This window comes from Haliotis rubra, unplaced genomic scaffold (assembly GCF_003918875.1).
Source record: "Haliotis rubra isolate DU_JTF1 unplaced genomic scaffold, ASM391887v1 Scf1151, whole genome shotgun sequence".
NCBI classification, from domain to species: Eukaryota; Metazoa; Mollusca; class Gastropoda; order Lepetellida; family Haliotidae; genus Haliotis; species Haliotis rubra.
This window is the reverse complement of record NW_025765061.1, coordinates 131159-150347: the sequence shown is the minus strand read 5'-3', so window position 1 is coordinate 150347 and position 19189 is coordinate 131159. Positions and strand designations below refer to the sequence as shown.

General features: G+C 39.6%; 1 protein-coding gene across 1 annotated transcript; it reads right to left on the bottom strand.

The window, feature by feature from the left end:
• Window positions 1–8808: 8808 nt before the first annotated feature.
• On the bottom strand, window positions 8809–17364 carry LOC124255253. Its single transcript, XM_046689116.1, has 4 exons — window positions 17354–17364; window positions 14338–14534; window positions 11026–11089; window positions 8809–9694 (listed from the first exon to the last, which is right to left on the bottom strand). Exons 1-4 carry the CDS (start codon window positions 17362–17364, stop codon window positions 9580–9582), a joined length of 387 nt encoding a protein of 128 aa, XP_046545072.1. The 3' UTR covers window positions 8809–9579.
• Window positions 17365–19189: the final 1825 nt, after the last annotated feature.

Genomic DNA, 19189 nt, shown 5'->3' with positions numbered 1-19189 from the left:
TTACAAATTTCCACTATGACCTATGTAAAATAATTTATGTTGAATTTGTGTTGCTTATTTGTTTCCAGTGTTTTGAATATACATATATTGAGTTTGAAAAGGTGAAACTTGTTATCTTGATGAAATGGAAGCAGCAACCTGAGCGTATTTCACATCCTGCGACAAATAACCCTGTCTGTCCTCCCATCGATCTGTTTATTCTCGCATCTGACGATGACGGCTGATATCCCGGCATATCGATAGAAAATTGTGTTTCGTGGAGTGATTTAACAGTTAAATTCCTATGCAAAATTTAAAAAATTTTCATATGCCATAATGACGTTACGTTTATACAATGCACAAGTTCAGATGTTAATATTGCAAGCGAGTCCGGTAATTCTGCGCAGCTGCTATAGCGTACTTCCGTGCGAAGGTAAACATCGTTTGCTACGACATTTACGCTTGAAATCGGGACATTTCTATAAGGGATGGCTTTTAATCACTAAAGGTAAGTAAATAACAGTAATTGACAGATAAATTGACAGTTTTATGAAATTTCGTTATCTTCAGACTTTTAAACCTTTTTCTTCATTATTCATAATTGGATTTAATATGAAACACTCTTCCTTACATTGATATAGTGATTTTTGAAAATAATCTCGCCTTAATACGCTTCCATACTTCGGATCTCCAGCTGGATGTTATGCGCATCAGTTGCTCCGCAGAATTACCGGATAGCAAGCGATGTCGCCAGAACGCCGGAAAGGTCAACCGTATGGCATAATGCAACGTTAGAATCTTATAGTCGTCAATAAAACTTATATTTCTAGGTAAATATGATGCATACCAGCATGTTTAGTCACGTAAACCACAAAAACTAAGGGACGTTAGTTGCCGTGTTGCGATCGATGTGCTTAGGTGCGCGGAATTACCGGCTTGTAATTCTACTAGGCTGTGGCGATGTACTCCCAAACCCAGGCCCACTTGCATATTCTGACTTAAAAATAGTTCCTCTTAATGTGTGTAGCTTAAGAGAAACAGTTGCTTTAATCCAGACAGAATTAAGTGACTATGTTGCCATATGTTTGACAGAAACATGGTTGAATGTCACAATTGATAACAATAATAGTCTTATCCCCGGTTACCATGCCCCCTTTAGAGAGAATAGACCAACCACAGGTGGAGGTGAGAGAGAACCTGCATGTTACACATAATATGATAAGTTGTCTCCTTAAGGGTTAGAGGTTATCTGGGTTAAAGTTATGTAAAAACAACAAATATTTGATTGAGATTTTTACAGAGCTGATAAAAAGATCATTATTGGAAACTAGACCTCCAATCAATAAGTAATGGCATTGACATGGGCATAGATACTATTATTGCTGGTGGCTTTAACATCAATATACATAACCAGACAAATAACTTGATTGACAATCTTCTTGATACATATGATTTGCAGCAAAGTATCACAGTAGCAACAAGGATAATTCAACATTAATTGATTTAATCTTTGTTTCAAATCCTAATTATATTTGCACTTCTGATGTGCTTGATCCTTTTTGCAGTAATCACTCTCCTGTTTTTGTGTCGGTTGTGGGCTCTGATTCAACACCTTTAAAATTTAAAAGGAAAGTGTATTACTATGATTTAGCTAATACTGAGGGAATGAACCGAGGCCTCAACAACGTGGACTGAGATACCATCTTTAGATGTGATGATATTGATAGTCTAACAAGAATTTGTTGATATCTTGAGAAATATATGTGACGTTTATGTCCCAAACAATGTGGTAACTATAAGACCTCGGGACAATCCATGGGTGAATAGTGCTATACGAATACTTGTCAGAATGTCAGAAAACGAAATAGACAGCATAAGAAAGACTCGAAATTATGATATAGACTGGCAAAAGTTTAGGCTTCTACGGAACAAAGTAACAGCAGCTGTGAGAGCAGCCAAAAATGAAATATATATCTGATTTATATGATAAGATCAATCAAGGGAGTAATTCTAAATTTTGGTGGGCTTTAATGAACAAGTATATAAAATATCAAAATGGAGATCATAAGAAATTTTCTCAGATTGTTCAATCGATATTTGATCAATGATAACAAAGATAAAGGAAATATATTCAATGAATATTTTGGTAACCATGCACAAGTTGATTATCCGGTGCTTGAAATAAAGTAGAGAATTGACGTTAGTGTTGACTACGCAAGAAGTGAGAGACATCCTATTATCAGTTGATATTTCCAAAGCCAGTGGACCGGACAAAATAGGCAACAGATTTATCAAAATGATTGTTTCATCCCCTTTTATTCCTCTTACTAATCCATTCAATTCAATTACTATTGTAATATTATGTACTGTAGGCCTGTGGCCTAGAAAAAAAACGTGAATAAAACGTCTTCTAAAATCAATTTATCATTAGAATATTTAAAATTTACAACAATGTGGAAGGAAGCTACTGTTATTCCTATTCATAAAAAAGGTAGTTTTAATGAATGTAAACGTTACAGACCAGAAGCTCTTACCAGCTGCCCATCACAAGGGGATAACTATTTCAAATCAGGAACTATGACGGATCTTTTCAATGTTAATTATAATTAAATTATTGATTTTTTAAAAGAGATAGAATTGTTAGATGAGTTTTGATATATGTTTTATAATTGGAAGTTTATATTATCAACTGAGATTGTTAGTGGCAGTATCTTCAAAGGGGGGTAAATTACTGTAAAATCATTGTCCTACTGAAAGGATACGTAAGTCCCAAAACATTCGTGGTCAATTTATTGTTACCACCTTTTTAGTCGTAGAATATGTATGCTTTTATGTATGGCTAGATTTGACTTAATTGCTAACAGCTTAAGGGATTATATGGATCCAGCTAGGGTCCATGCATCAAGCAAATGTACTGTAAATCTCCATGGTGCCTGGTATGGTGATCTACCTTCAGTTGTTGACAATCTATAGCCTGTTTTTTATATTGTATTGTCATTTATATTTTAGATTTAATTACTAGTTTTACATTTATTTCTCTGATTATCTAGTTGTTTTACTGTCCTTTGTAGACAGGTAAGTACATGATATAACTTTGTTTTTATTGATTTATAAATTTACAACTTTCTTAGCACGGTATGGCTACAAAATACTGCCGATGTGACTTTAATTTTGAAATCACTCACTCACTTACCAGTTGCTTATCAAAGGTATTTGAAAAATGTTTTTAAAACATGTGTTTAACTTTTTCCTAGATAATAACGATTCTACCATGAATCAAGAAAATGCTAGATTCTGATTGGTTGTTCAGAAAAATCAGACGGCATCAATTGTGGATTGACGCTCATCTGATTGTAAGGCCGCTTCACCGCGCATTAACAAATCTTATTGTGAGAACTACTTCCGTTTGACTACAATGATGGCGGATCATAACAACAACTCCATGGATTTTGACGCTGACTTTCGAATTTTCACATAGGGAATTGGAAATTTTTGGATTAAAAATGCGTTTGATTTCATTGCGCTTCACTGCGCACGTATAGAACACTGCCCCACTACTTCAGCTTGACCACCAACATGACTAATATCAACACAACAGACGTGATGGAAATGCTGATGAAACATTTATTAAACTCGAAAAATACAGTTTTAAATGAACCCCCACAATACAATACACAATTATGAGGGAACCTCACTATCATATTACCTTCTATTATAAAAATATTCAAACTCAATTACAATACTCAGCCCCAAACATAAACAAAACAATATCTAACATATAAATCAGAAAGCCTTGTAAAAATACATCCCTATCTATACAAAATATGCAGCAAAACATTAGTAAACATTTACCTACCTGGTAAATGGTATATTTAATTTCGTTTGGAATGGGAAATTTGCAAGATAGATCTAACGGTCTGGCGAAACACCACATTTATGCCACTCATAGTCATACTCCATCATATCCCGTTGCATCGTTCACAAAACAATTCAGCTGTCTGCCAGCTTCCCCGCAAGGTTGTCACTGTTATGTTCATCTACTTTGAAAAACGCTTGGACACAGTCCAGTCCCCAACGATGAAAACAAAGTTCCAAGGAATCACAAGTTAGTCGCATGTACACTAAGCAGCAGCACTGTGACTCATTTGTCGCATGCCGGGGTGGAGGCAGTACGTGAAATCATGATCGGCCGGTCATAAAAATCAACAGTCTTTGATGAGTTACAGGTTGACCAGGAAAGGATCTATTCTTCGATTCTGCAGGGTTTAGATTCAACAGTCAGTCATGTATTGTCCACTGTCATCTCAAATTTCAACCTTTCGCAAAATGTAAACACTGGCTCGTCCGCCTTTTCAAACTGTTGCGTAACTGTCTACTTAGAAGAAAATAAGTAGGTCAGACGATTCCATTATAGTGTGGCAGTTTCACGGCACACACAAACAATAGGCTGGTTTTAGTCGTGTGGAGATGGGATGGAAAAATCCAAGATCTCGGGTATTACATAATTGCATTGAATAAACAGTAGTTTGATTTCTTTGGACAGAATATTGTTATGTTGTAATGTTAAAAATACGAACGGCACCTACCGCCCTTCACAGACGAGTTCAATTCGCCTCTCGTCCCATGCCGGATTACGCAGTGTCTTCCGCAGAGCGAGGAAGTTCGATTTTAAATGGGTCATAGAATGGAGATAACCCTAGTGTGTTTGAAAATCAGAGACATGCTTTACTGAATTGATGGCGACTAAATATTTCAATTGAAACCTCACGCTATGCGTTCGGTTCCAATCGAAATTTTGTCGCCATCAATTCAGTAAAGCATGTCTCTGATTTTCAAACACACTAGGTTTATCTCCTAAATTGACCAAATTGCAGTTAGGATCCATGCCTGGGTTTGGTACTGTATATCAACTGACATGCTTGTATGGTTTTATATTACGTGATTAGAGCATGGCAAAGAAGTCAGGGTAGTTGTCTGTGACATAAGCAAGGCATTTGACAAGGTTTGGCATAAGGGAATCATAGTGAAATTAGAGGCTTATGTTATTAAGGGTAAGTTACTGGATTAGTTTTCCAGTTATCTTGATAATAGATTACAAGAGTAGGTATAGACAATTAAGATCTAAAGTGAGTGTCTGCTGGGGTGCCACAAGGATCTGTCCTTGGACCATTGCTGTTTTTAGTTCACATAAATGATATCATTGAGGGTATCAGTAGTAACATTCGTCTTTTTGCCGATGATACTTCCATACATGTTATTGTTGATAATCATGTTTTTACTGCCGCTTTCTTAAACTTAAACAGGATCTCTCACTGGGCTGAAATATGGTTAATTTTAATCCTGGTAAGACTGAATCAATTTCCAGTTCCTAGGCTTAAAATGCAAGGAGTTGACATTACTTAAGTTAGCTACCATAAACACCTAGGAGTAACCTTACAATCAGATTGCAAATGGAACTATCAATGGACTGACTGACTGACTGAGTTTGGTTTTACGCCGCTTTTAGCAATATTACAGCAACATCACGGCGGGGGACACCAGAAATGGGCTTCACACATTGTACCCATGTGGGGATTCGAACCCGGGTCTTCGGCGTGACGAGCCAACGCTTTAACCATTAGGCTACCCCACCGCCCCGAACTATCAATGGAACTGACCATAGATTAAGAAACCGTAATGACATTCAAACTATAAGATGTCGTAGTGATTTGTATAGCAATTTGTGTAATGGAATGATTTGCCTGAGAATATGTCTGATATTGACACTATATGCCAGTTCAAAAATGTATTACAATCATCAAAACCACTTAATTTTATTATATTTTATAAAAACTTTGGGACACGTTTATGCCAAATTATCCACTCAGGCGTCAGACATAGGTGCGCTGATTTGAATGCGCACATTTGAACGGCACATTTCAGTTGATCCATTCGGTTCCTGTGGTCACCCCTATGGGAATACTTTACATTTTTTCCATACTTTTCCTAATTATTCCAACATCAGATATCACATGTATTTTCATGTACATGGATATAATATTAATTCTGTCTTAAATGGAAATCCAAACAAGAATAAACTAAAATCTGTCCATACTTTCGCATAGGCTTGATAAAAGATTAAGGATGTTCAATACGCAGGTTGCTTGCTTTCCTATAATGCTGTATATTATTTATATTTGTTGCATTCACCAGTTTAGGTTAAAATGTTTTGAATAAAATATGGTTACACCATGTCCTTATGATTACGTAATCTGAAAGGGGGTTGGGTAGTGTCTCCAAAACAAGCTCTTTCAGTAAACATGGAGGAGTGTGTGTGTGTGTGTGTGTGTCACTTTAACAAGCGACTGCAGTTTCAAATTGCTTTTTTATGCACGTTAATGACTAATGATTCTTGCAGACTTCTGCCTATCTCATACACACAAAGGTTTCTTGCATATTTTCTTTCCTGGATTTTGTGAGATTTTGTTGTTTGTTTAATGTTTTTTGGGGTGGTGGTTGTGGTGGTGGTGGTGGTGGGGTTGGTACCAAGATGTAATGGCAAACAAAATGGGGCATGGTTGACAGATTACATGTAGAAAAATAAAACATTAAAAACAGCTGCATTTGTACTCTTTATGGATCAGACCAGGTTTGCGTTGCAGTTCAATGACTGCAGAGTTAGCGTCTTCCGACGGCCAGGTGAAAAAGTTTCCTGACGTCAACGTCAGACAGCGTCACAGTTTTAGCGGTGGTTCGGGATTTCTGTGCACCGCGTGACTGCTCTTTACGTCGTCCTGGGAAATTTGACTGGTATCATATACAGGGACGAAATGTTGCGTCCGTTTGTTGTTCCTACTCTTGGCTAAACTGGAGCTGGTTCTGTTCTTCAGGGTGATAATGCTTGGCCACAACGAGCCAGGCTTCTGAATGATTTTCTCAATCAAGATGGCACAGTGAGAATTGACTGGCTTGCACACTCGCCTGATATGACACCGATTGAGCATGTTTGGCACGAGCTGGGCAGGTGGGTGGGGGGCAATCATCATCAACCTGGTAATCTTCAAGAATCGATCCTATTTCTTCAGGTAGAGTGGCAGGCTATCCCACAGATGCTTTTTCGAGGTCTGATTGACAGTATGCTTCGACAATAATGTGCTGTATGTTTACTAGCACATGATGGTTTCACCCGTTATTGACATACACATTATTTCCGGAATGGTTGAATTTTCAAAGGATGCTTACAGTCATGATATTGAGTTTGCATGGAGCATATGATTTGCAGTGCTCAGCTTTAGGACTGCATACACCAATTCTAACCACATTCATGCTTGGAAATGCTGTTTTATATGTTTGCTATGCATAATTAAATGTCATGCTGAAATCTACCCTTGACCTCTTTGAGTAGTATATTTAATTAGTGTCGGACATTGAGCTTACAAAAACACACTATTAGTCTTGACCGAAAACATCTTCCATATATTAGAGGCAGACAAACACAAAGAAGGACATAAACAGACAATTTATTCATTCATAAATGAAATAAAACTGAAATATTTCACTTAAATATACCTTTCACTCCAACATGGTCGCCACATTGTTATTGCCTATCCCTAGAACAACGTTTCTGTGGAAAGGTCCTAGATTCGCCTGTGACTTATTATTAATGATCGAGTACTTCTACTAACGGGGTCGGGTGGTCAGGCTCGCTGACTTCGTATGTGATCGTATCCCAACCCCGTAGATCGATGCTCATGATGTTGATCACTAAACTGTATGGTCCAGACTCTATTATTTACAGACCGCCGCCATATAGCTGGAATATTGTTGAGTGTGGCGGTAAAGAACAAACAAACAAATCATGATAACTGATACATATATATCCAGTAAACGATCGTTGCGACATACATGTTTTTCCAATAGAACTGACATTTTTTTTACTTTGTTATGGATCTATAACTAGTTGTTCCCGAGCTAAATACGCGTACAATCTATTTTCATGATCCGTGTCTGACACATTAATATATGCGCGTGTTATGCTCATTTTACATTTCAAAAAGGTGAATGTAATATACCTTATTTATGTCATATATATTATTATTATATAAACGAGAAAAGAATAAATAACTAAGGTTTATAGATACTGTGCATACATTAGATTCTCAAGACTAGTTTACCAAAATCTTCTCAAACATTGTCGACAAGTCCACCCTGCATGTGTTGTGAATATAATGAGAGAGGTTATCCGTGAAGATCCGGGTTAGAACTGATCTTCAGTAACCCATGCTTATCGTAAGAGGCGATTAACGGGATCGGGTGGTCAGGCTCGCTGACTTGGTTGACACATGTCATCGTATTCCAATTGTGTGGAACGATGCTCATGATGTTGATCACTGGATTGTCTGGTCCAGACTCGATTATTTCCAGACCGCTGCCATATAGCTGGAATATTGCTGAGTGTGGCATATAACTAAACTCACTCACCCATTTGTTAGTTTCTTGTCTGATCAAAAAATCATTGAATTTTTTTGTTCTTATTGCTGTTAATACTTCATCATTCATAGGGGTCTGTAACAAGAATAAAATAATCAGTAAATTTTGTAAATTAGGACAGATCTATATAAAGACATAACTCACACACATAATGAGAGAGGTTTTCCCGTCGTCAAGCCAAAATTTTCTTCTTTTCAAACTTGGTTGGCACGCCATCTTTTAATTTTGCTCTCGCATTCTCGTTCTTTATACATTCAGTTTCTTTATACTTTCTGGATCTTTCAAAATGTAAGGGGTACGAGACATCGCTGTATGCCATCCTCATTAAATCGGTCCTTAACGATTGGAAGTGTGAAGAAATGAGACTTGGTACCTTTTTATGGACTGGGACACACCAACATAATACGATATCCTATCTCGAGTCTACTACATCCAGACAGTACCAGATTCCAGAGTAAACAAAGGAAAATGGCATATGGTCCTCCACTATGACGTCACAGCCCGAGTCTGGGCGAAGTTAGGATTACAATATGCATAGGCGTTGGCAGTGGAGTGATAAAATGACTCGTGAAGTGTTTTGGGGTGTAAATATGTATACTGGATTTAGTTTACGCCGCTTTTAGCAATCTCCCAGCAATATCACGGTGGTGGACACCAGAAATTGGCTTCACACATTGTACTTATGTGGGGGATCGAACCCGGGACTTTGGCGTGACAAGCGAACACTTTAACCAGAAAGCTACCCCACCGCCCCGTAAATATGTTAAGAATATTTTCAAAATATCTCCTTGTTGTATCTTGTAGCTTGTAATAACGTTGTTATGGACTGCAGATCTAATAAATCATGTGGGGGCGGTGGGGTAGCCTAGTGGCTAAGGCGTTCGCTCGTCACGCGAACCGGGTTCGATTTCCCACATGGGTACAATGTGTGAAGTCCATTTCTGGTATCCGACCCGTCGTTACATAGTGCTAAAAGAGGCGTAGAACTAAATTCACTCTCACTCACTCACTGCTAGTCAACCAATTATATTCGCAGGGGCCGTCTTAACCACGGCGGTCACCTCTATAGTTCCAGTTGCTGAACTCCGGTCACTGTTCACCGGTGTGTTACCATGGGGATCAGAATATTCTTCAAATGGAAATAAGAAGTCGTCGCCGGATGTTGAGGTACATGAAGAGAAGGTTTACGTTGATGATGATGCTCACAACCCCGACGAGGCCCAGGACAGAGAGTAACAAACATAATCTGAAAATAGCAACAATCATCATCAGACGGGACGAGATTTCTTTTGGAATAGCTGTTGTGTTTCGTTTCCTGTTATTAAGGCGACCGATCACAGTGTCACATCCAATCCATAAAGACCCCTTCAGCAACCCATGTTTGTTACGAGACAAATGGGATCGGGTGGTCAGTCTCCCTAACTAGGTTGACACGACATCAAGGTATGACCATTGTTTGACAGTCACACATCAAAGAAAGATCATTATATGACATTCTCAACTGAGAAAGACCATTGTCAAACATACATGCACACGTTATCTGACATTCACACATCGAAGAGTGAGTCAGTGAATTTAGTTTTACGCCGCTTTTAGCAATATTTTAGCAATATTCCAGAGGGGGACCCCAGAAATGGGCTTCACATATTGTACCCATGTGGCACACATCGAAGAAAAAGATTATTGGCTGACATTCAGACATCAAAGAGACACCACTGTATGACATTCACACATTGTCAAGCATCCGCATACCCGTGAATATCGGGGTTAGAATTGGTCTTCAGCATCCCATGCTTGTCGTAAGAGGCGACTAATGGGATCGGGAGGTCAGGTTCGCTGACTTGGTTGACACCTGTCATCGTATCCCAATTGTGTAGATCGATGCCCATGCTGTTGATCACAGGACTGTCTGATCAAGACATGATTATTTTCAGACCGTTGCCATATAGCTGGATTATTGCTGAGTGCGACGTAAACAGCAAACTAACAAAACAAACAAATCTGAATTTCACACATCAAAGAAAGACCATAATATTACATGACATTTCACACATCAAAGAAAGACCATAATATTACGTGACATTTCACACATCAAAGAAAGACCATAATATTACGTGACATTTCACACATCAGGGAAGAAACATCATTGTTTGACGTTTACTCATCAAAGAAAGGCTATTGTTTGACATTCGCATATCAGATGGGGAGGGCATGTATGAGAAGAACCGTCGCATGACATTCACACACTAGAGTGAGTGAGTGAGTTTAGTTTTACGCCGCACTCAGCAATATTCCAGCTATATGGCGGCGGTCTGTAAATAATCGAGTCTGGACCAGACAATCCAGTGGTCAACAGTATGAGCATCGATCTGCGCAATTGGGAACCGATGACATGTGTCAACCAAGTCAGCGAAACTGACCACCGATCCCGTTATCGCCTCTTACGACAAGATAGTCGCCTTTTATGGCAAGCACATGGGTTGCTGAAGACCTATTCTACCCCGGATCTTCACGGGTCTTCACCTGTACTAGAACGTTGTGTGACATTCACATATCCTAGGACAGCGTAGTGCCTACCTGTACTGAACTGTCTGGTCCGCCACCAAATGTTCCGACTCGGTTATCTCCCTTGCCACACCAGCTGCAGAAATATCAAACAGAACAAATTGTAAACCAGAAGTCACTGTATTCTTTTATCTGATTGGCTGAAAACATGATCGAATGTTTTCGATTCTCTGAAATTGCAAGACTGTTCGCTGCGTATTAATACGTACAAATATACTGAACAACATTAGAAACGCACCACCCATATAATACGAAATATCCCCGTCAGACTGAAATGTACCCATGATATCTGAGCATCGTCGGAACATTTTGGTGTGGTGCGTTTCTAATGTTGTTCAGCATATGTCAGTGAGTGCAGACAGAAGGTGTGGAATGAGTGAGTGAGTTTAGTTTTACGCCGCACTCCGCAATATTCCAGCTTTATGGCGGCGGTCTGTAAATAATCGAGTCTGGACCAGACAATCCAGTGATCAACATCATGAGCATCGATCTGCGCAATTGGGAACCGATGACATGTGTCAACCAAGTCAGCGAGCCTGACCACCCGATCCCTTTAGTCGCCTCTTACGACAAGCATAGTCGCCTCTTGTGGCAAGCATGGGTTGCTGAAGACCTATTCTACCACGGATCTTCACGGGTCTAGAAGGTGTGGACCTTTTGGTTTATTTTTGTGTTTACAATGTCGATAAACATGATGTGTTGGCCAATTTCCGGGTGTTATTTAGTATTTGAAGCACGGAAATATTTCATTTGAAACCTCCGGCTCACCCAATCGGTTCCAAATCAATTCCAGTGCTTCAAATACTCAATAACACCCGGAAATTGGCCAACACATCATGTTTATCTCCTAATTAGCAGCCCGTCGGTGAAGGTGTTTCAGATAATGTAACAACATCCCCATATCTGCACAGTTACTGACATTCCATATAAATATACATGGAAGGTGTGGTCCTTAAACTTTAAAAAAAGTTGTACATACATATATACCAAAACATTTGTGCGTGTGTGAGTGAGTTTAGTTTTACGCCACACTCAGCAATATTCCAGCTATTTGGCGGCCGTCTGTAAATAAGAGTCTAGACCAGACGATCCAGTGATCAACAGCATGAGCATAGAATCTACGCAACTGGGATACGATGACGTGTGTCAACCAAGTCAGCCAGCCTGACCACCCGATCCCGTTAGTCGCCTGTTACGGCAAGCATGGGTTACTTGAGATCAATTCTAACCCGGATTTTCACGGGTACCACAATATAAGATATAACGATGAGACATGTATAACCGAAATTGTACAATCGAATCTGCTTTTAGCGGAGGTTTCGTATGGATTCGGAAAGGAATTGAAATTTCACGTGTATATATGTACATATAAATCTGGATAGAAACTGGATCTGGGATATCCAAGATATTTTTATGGATTAAACTTCTTTTTTAATTTCTCTCACAACGTTTCGAGACCTGATGAAGGGACCTGGAATGGTCTCGAAACGTTGTGAGAGAAATTAAAAAAGAAGTTTAATCCATAAAAATATCTTGGACATCAATTTACAACTTCTAAATGCCACTGAAAGACATGGATCTGGATAGATCTGGATCTTGCCCCTCTGATGCACCCGTCATAAACATACACAAAAGCTGGTTAGTTGTTCTCCTGAACAAAATACGGCCTGTATGTCTTGCGAGGCGCTACTTCCGGTACTAAGCTGATTCCCGGCTCCCTTAATGCGCGCCAACTTGCGATATGCGAGAAGGGGGCCCAAGTTGTTTCCGGTACAATATTTCCGGTGACAAGCGTATATTCAAGAACCAGTTCTGGTTCCAAATTGCGCGACCACCAAATATGACTTTACCGCACCGGACCAAGTGTACAACCATGCTTTGCTGCCACAGATGTTGACAGTCGTAATAGTTGGCTAATTTGGGAATAGTTAAATCGGCAATTTGTTATTCCTGCAAGGAATATCGGTTCCTTACTGTTAAATGACAACCATAAGGCCATTCGAAAAGGTATGAAACTTTGTTTGTCACCGGAAGTACTAAGGTCTCGCGAATTGCCGTGACCTATTTACGGGTCCATCATCGGGGAGGTATGAAATGAAAATCGAGAATTTTGTTTTTATTGCGTCACATTTTGAAATTTCCGTCATATGTCTACCGTATAACATTGGAATGCCTCTCTAAGCCTTGCGTGTTGTAGCTGTGATCGAACAACTTCTGAGCATGAATGGAATGACCCTGTCAGAAATTTGTTGAAAAGAGCAGGCTCGATTGTACCTCAAAAGTGGCTGGAGCTGTTGGCTTGTTGCTCGACATGAAGTGAGTGAATTTAGTTTTACGCCGCGTTTAGCAATATTCAAGCAATATCACAACGGGGGACACCAGAAATGGGTTTCAGACATTGTACCTATGTGTGGAATAGAACCCGGATCTTCGGCGTGACGAACGAACGTTTTAACCACTAGGCTACCCCACCGCCCCCTCGACATGAAGTGAATTACTAGAAAGTTGAAATGATCGCTTTTGCCATGCAGACTGTTGACAGTTGTTTTGTCACAATGAATCTTTATGCATAGATCTAAATATGAAACACGAGGGGCAACACCGTGAGGGGTGAAACCCCTGTTTCTCCCGGAACAGAATGATATTCATTTAATTTACAAAATATATCACGCTCTTCTAGACACAGTCTGAGCAGACCGACCTGTTTTCTTATCATAAAGGCTTTGTGAGGCTTTGTGAGGCTTTGTGAGGTGAGGTGAAATCGGGTTTAACGTCGTGTTAGAGAATATTTCGCTCATATGACGACGTGCATGCGTTTGTATGTGCGACTGCTTGTACTAGCCTAGACTGAAGCTGGTTTTATAGTGCTAGCTCTAATACCATTCCGCAGTGAAGCATGAATACCCCACTCAGACACATTATACTGACTCCGAACCGACCAGTCCTTGTTGTACCCATTAATGCCGAGCGCCAGGCAGGGACCAACAAGTACCATATTTTAACGTCTTTTGGTGTGACGTGGTCGGGGATCGAACCCGCGACCTTCCGCTCTCCGGGCGGACGCTCTAACCACTACACCACGGAGGCGGTCAAAAAAAGGCTTTGTCAATGTACATGTATTTTAATGGAGAAAAAACAGCGAAATTTAGAAACATTATTTCAGCGATACTACGAAGATAAGAACAAGAGGTAACTCAATACATAAGAAAACATTTGTCACGTCAAACTTCTTTTAAAAATACGGTCTTTTTCTTTTCATAAGTCCCTACTGATATTGTTGAACGTTTGGTTCTGAACACTGTTATATGGATACAAACAACCCACCTGGCTTTGTTTCGTGTGGGTCACAACTCGTTGGACACTGGAGGTGGGGACATGCTGGTCTTGACCAATGCCCTGGGCTGTTACACGCTCCCGGGTCACAGGAGTCATTCCCTAACCAATGAACCGTGACACGCTCTGGCTCATGAACACACAGGATGGTGGACACCTCACGCTCACAGGCGAAGATCTTGTCAGGACTGAGGAAAGAAACAGAGATGATGAGACTGGAGTGTGAGTGAGTGAGTGAGTGAGTGCGAAAGAGATAGCGAGAAAGAGTGAGGGTGTTTGAGTAAGGGAGTGTGAGTGAGAGTGTGAGAAAGTTGAAATGCAATCAATCCACATGATAAAAGTCGGGAAGCGTGGGTATATAACACGTTTCTGAAAAGTGAGGTGAGGTGAACTTGGGTTTAACGTCGTGCTTGGGAATATTTCACTCACATGACGACGTGCATGCGTGTGTATGTGTATGTGTATGTGCGGATGCGTGTACTAGCCCAGACTTAAGCTGACAGACGCCGTGAAGAGGAGTGCCATTGAACTGAAGGGCAAACCTTTCAGTCTTGTTGAACAATTCCCCCGGAAATCAGTGAGTGTAGGAGAGAGGTTCTTATGCCACTTATGCGTGCTGCTATGAAGGAAGGCAAACGTGCTAATGTAGTTGTCGACAAATTATACATCGACAACCAGTTGCAATCAGTGGCCGTACAACCCCCTTATAGACCCTCACAGCCCGCGGATGTATACAAACAGGCCCGCTCAGCCCGCCAGCCCCGGCAATAGGAAAGCGTCGGTGGGCAGGAGCAGCTGACCCAGCAACCCCAGCAAGATGAACTTATTCAACCCCTTGCTGCAGTGACCAACACAGCCTGTGTTAAAAGTAACATTACGTGTGTTTGTGCAGATTCCCATGAGTTAGATGTTACTCCAGATGTGACTCAAAATGACTTATCCCCATGAAATATAAACTCTTCTACGCAAAATGATATTTCAAGACATTCTACGTTAACAAAACCCGATACAAACATTACCATAAATGATATAGAATATTAACATAATGGACTAAGTTTTCTCAGCATTAATGTGTGTGGTTTGCCAAACAAATTGGATTATTCCCGATGTTTTAAATTTGATTGAAAACAAAGACATTGTTTGTTTACAAGAAAAAAAAACACATTTTAGATGATCTTAAAATTAAAGGCTACAAACTCTATGTTCAAAATAGAAAAAATGTATCTCGTAAATCTGGTGGAATTGCATTAGCAGTTAGAGGAAAATACTCGGATTATTTATTTCCTGTAGAAATTGAGAATGAGTACATACTGTGGTTTAGAATTTCCATAGAGTTGTTTAATATTGAGAAAGACCTCTATCTTGGAGTTACGTATTTACCCCCTGAGGGGTCAAGGTATGCCAAAGATTCAATGTTCAGTGATATAGAAGAGTCAGTTCTTAAAGTGTTCGGCCTATCAGAATACGTTATTCTAATCGGTGATTTTAACGCAAGAACTTCTAAAATGCCTGATTACTGCGTAATTGATCAACATTAAGTTGATGAATTTGGCCTTGATGCTGAGTGTTTCGAAGATGATATTAACATCTGTAATGGTAGATTCGGAAATGATATATACCGAGGAAAAACAACATGCAATGAAAAAAAGTGTTATTGATTATGCTATTGCCTCATCAAAATGTTTATCACTACATTTGATGCCCGAAAGACGACTTATAATAGCCCAGCTGAGAAACAAAAAAGAGATAAACCCTGGTTTAATAAAGAATGTAGATATAAAACTGTACCTAAAGGCTAAGAAACGTTACTGTAAAAATCGAAGTAATAGTTATCAATTAAGCTTTAAAAACAGTGAAAAAAACTATAAAAGGTTTATTAATAAATGTATTAAGAAATGTAAGAATAAAACTAGTAAATTAATCAGAACACAGCAAATACACTCCACAAAACAGTTCTGGAGTGCCCTAAAGACAGATGATGATGATGTAGATATAAAATCCCCCTTGCCCTAGTACCCAAGAATTTACCGATTTCTTTAAAATATTAAATGAATGTTGCCCACTTGACACCACTGACTTTGAAGAATTGCCCTCAGCTATGTTCGATAACGAACGCTTAAATAGGAACATAACACTTGAGGAAATTAGCCATTCAATTAAAAGCCTTAAACGTAATAAAAGCAGTGGAATAGATTTAACTGAAAATGACTACTTAATAGACACGTTTGATGTTATGGGAGGATTTTATGTATCTTACTTCAATCTGATCCTGTCTTCAGGAGTTATCCCCGAGTCATGGCTCACGGGAGTAATTAGACCAATATATAAAAGAAAAGGAGACCCATTAAATCCCAACTCATACCGTCCTATTACCATACTTAGCTGTTTCGGGAAATTATTTACATACATTCTTAATAAAAGGTTGAACATACTTTTAGAATCAAACAACATTTTATCAAGTGCACAAGCGGGATTCCGAAAAAGATTTTCGTACAATATAGATGGTAAATTTCTAAACATAGTTAAAAATATGTACAATAATATTAAATCATGTGTTCTTGTAAATAAGTCATATTCTAATTTCTTCTTTAGCCATAACGGTGTAAGACAAGGTGAGAACCTCTCACCATTACTATTCTCATTTTTTATAAATGATTTAGAAACTTTTCTTGTTAATGAAGGTTGCAATGAGGCTAGTGAAACTGGTGACACAACAGATTCCATATTGCCTGGAGATCTCAGATTTACACTTCAACCGGTCACTGTGGAAGACACTGTCAAGGTTATTGGAAAATCAAAACCCACTACATGTGCGCTGGACCCTATTCCTACAAAATTACTTTTGAAGTATTTAGATGTACTTCTGCCTGTGATCACAAGGATCGTGAATATCAATCTAGCCACTGGTACATTCCCAAATATATATAAACTGGCACTGATAAGACCACACATTAAAAAGAAGACTTTAGATGTGCAATGCCATGCAAACTACCGGCCAGTCTCAAACCTGACTTTCATGTCCAAAATTCTGGAGAGAGCTTTTGACCTTCAACTGGCAAAGCACCTCTATGAGAACAACCTGGTGAACAAGTTCCAGTCCGCCTATCGTCAGAAGCATAGCACAGAGAGTGCTCTACTCAGGGTTACGAATGATCTGCGGGGCTATGTGGACAAAGGTTCCATTGGATCTCTTATCCTGCTCGATCTGTCGGCAGCCTTTGATACTGTGGACCATGGTATACTTACAGTACGACTACGACAGGAAGTGGGTATATCAGGAATACCACTTTTATGGATATGCTCATATTTGATCAACAGACGCCAGTCAGTTATGATTGGTGATACTAAATCTGAAAGTATCGCGCTACCCTGTGGGGTTCCCCAAGGATCTGTGCTAGGTCCAGTCCTGTTTGTGCTGTACACAAGTAGTCTCAGCTCCAGCATCAGACAGTATGGGCTGAACCACCATGCATATGCTGACGACACCCAGCTATATCAAGGTTTCAAAGCAAGCGAAGCAGTCGATGCACTTGCAAGAACTACTGACTGCACTAAATCAATAAAAACATGGATGACGTCAAACAGATTAAAACTGAATGATGGAAAAACTGAGGCCTTACTCGCTGGACCCAGACAGCGCATCCAACAGTTGAATATCACGTCAGTGGCTGTGGGAGACTCATTCATACCATTCGCCGACAAAGCAAAGAACCTGGGTGTCATCTTTGATTCTCCCTTGTCAATGGAACCCCAAGTTAATCAAGTGTGCCAGACCTGCTACTTCCATCTAAGAAGTATTGGTAATATCCGCCATCTTATTACCAAAGACGTAACAAAGACACTAGTCCAACAACTTGTGATGTCCCGCATTGACTACAGCAACAGTCTGTTGTATGGTTTGAGTCAGGATCTGCTGAACAAACTCCAGAAGGTACAAAATAGGGCAGCTCGTATTGTGAGTCGTGCACCAAAAAGATGCCACATAACACCGGTATTGATGTCCCTACACTGGCTACGAATAGAAGCCCGGATCGACTTCAAGATCTTGTGTTTTGCCTACCACTGTTTGAATGGTACAGCACCGAGTTATCTATCAGAACTGATCTCACCATACCAGCCTTCACGACGTCTAAGGTCTGAAAACCAATGCTTACTTGCAGTACCAAACTCAAGACTAAAATCCTACGGCAACAGATCGTTTCAAGTAGCAGCACCTCAGTTATGGAACCCACTACCTCAGAACATTAAAGAATCCCCCACCCTTGAGACATTCAAAACCAACCTAAAAACCTTTCTCTTTAGAAAGTTCTATCCCCACGAACTATCTCCTCCCGTGAACTTCTCATCTGTGACTATTGTAGCGCCTTGAGCATGCACCTCTGTGGATGGAACCCAGCGCAATATAAATAGACATTATTATTATTATTATTATTATTATTATTATTATTATTATTATGTGGGGACACATACCTTGGAATCCATTTTCATAGAAATGGACGGATGATAACTGCTATTAAAGAACTCGCTAATAGTGCAACCAAAGCCATGTTTTCACTCGTGAAGAGAGCCCGAAATTTATATTTGCCGATAGACACACTTTTGAAAGCATTTGATATTAATTTATATTAATTTTACCGATTCTCACCTATGGATGTGAAGTTTGGGGTTACGAAAATCTACAATTTATAGAAAAGATACACCTAAAATTTCTGAAATATGCTGCTGGACTCCGTTCGTCTACACCAAGCTTCATAGTATATGGAGTATTAGGCAGATTGCCTACTGAAATATATATCTATGTATGAATGATAAGATACTGGCATCAGCTTGAAACTATTAGTAC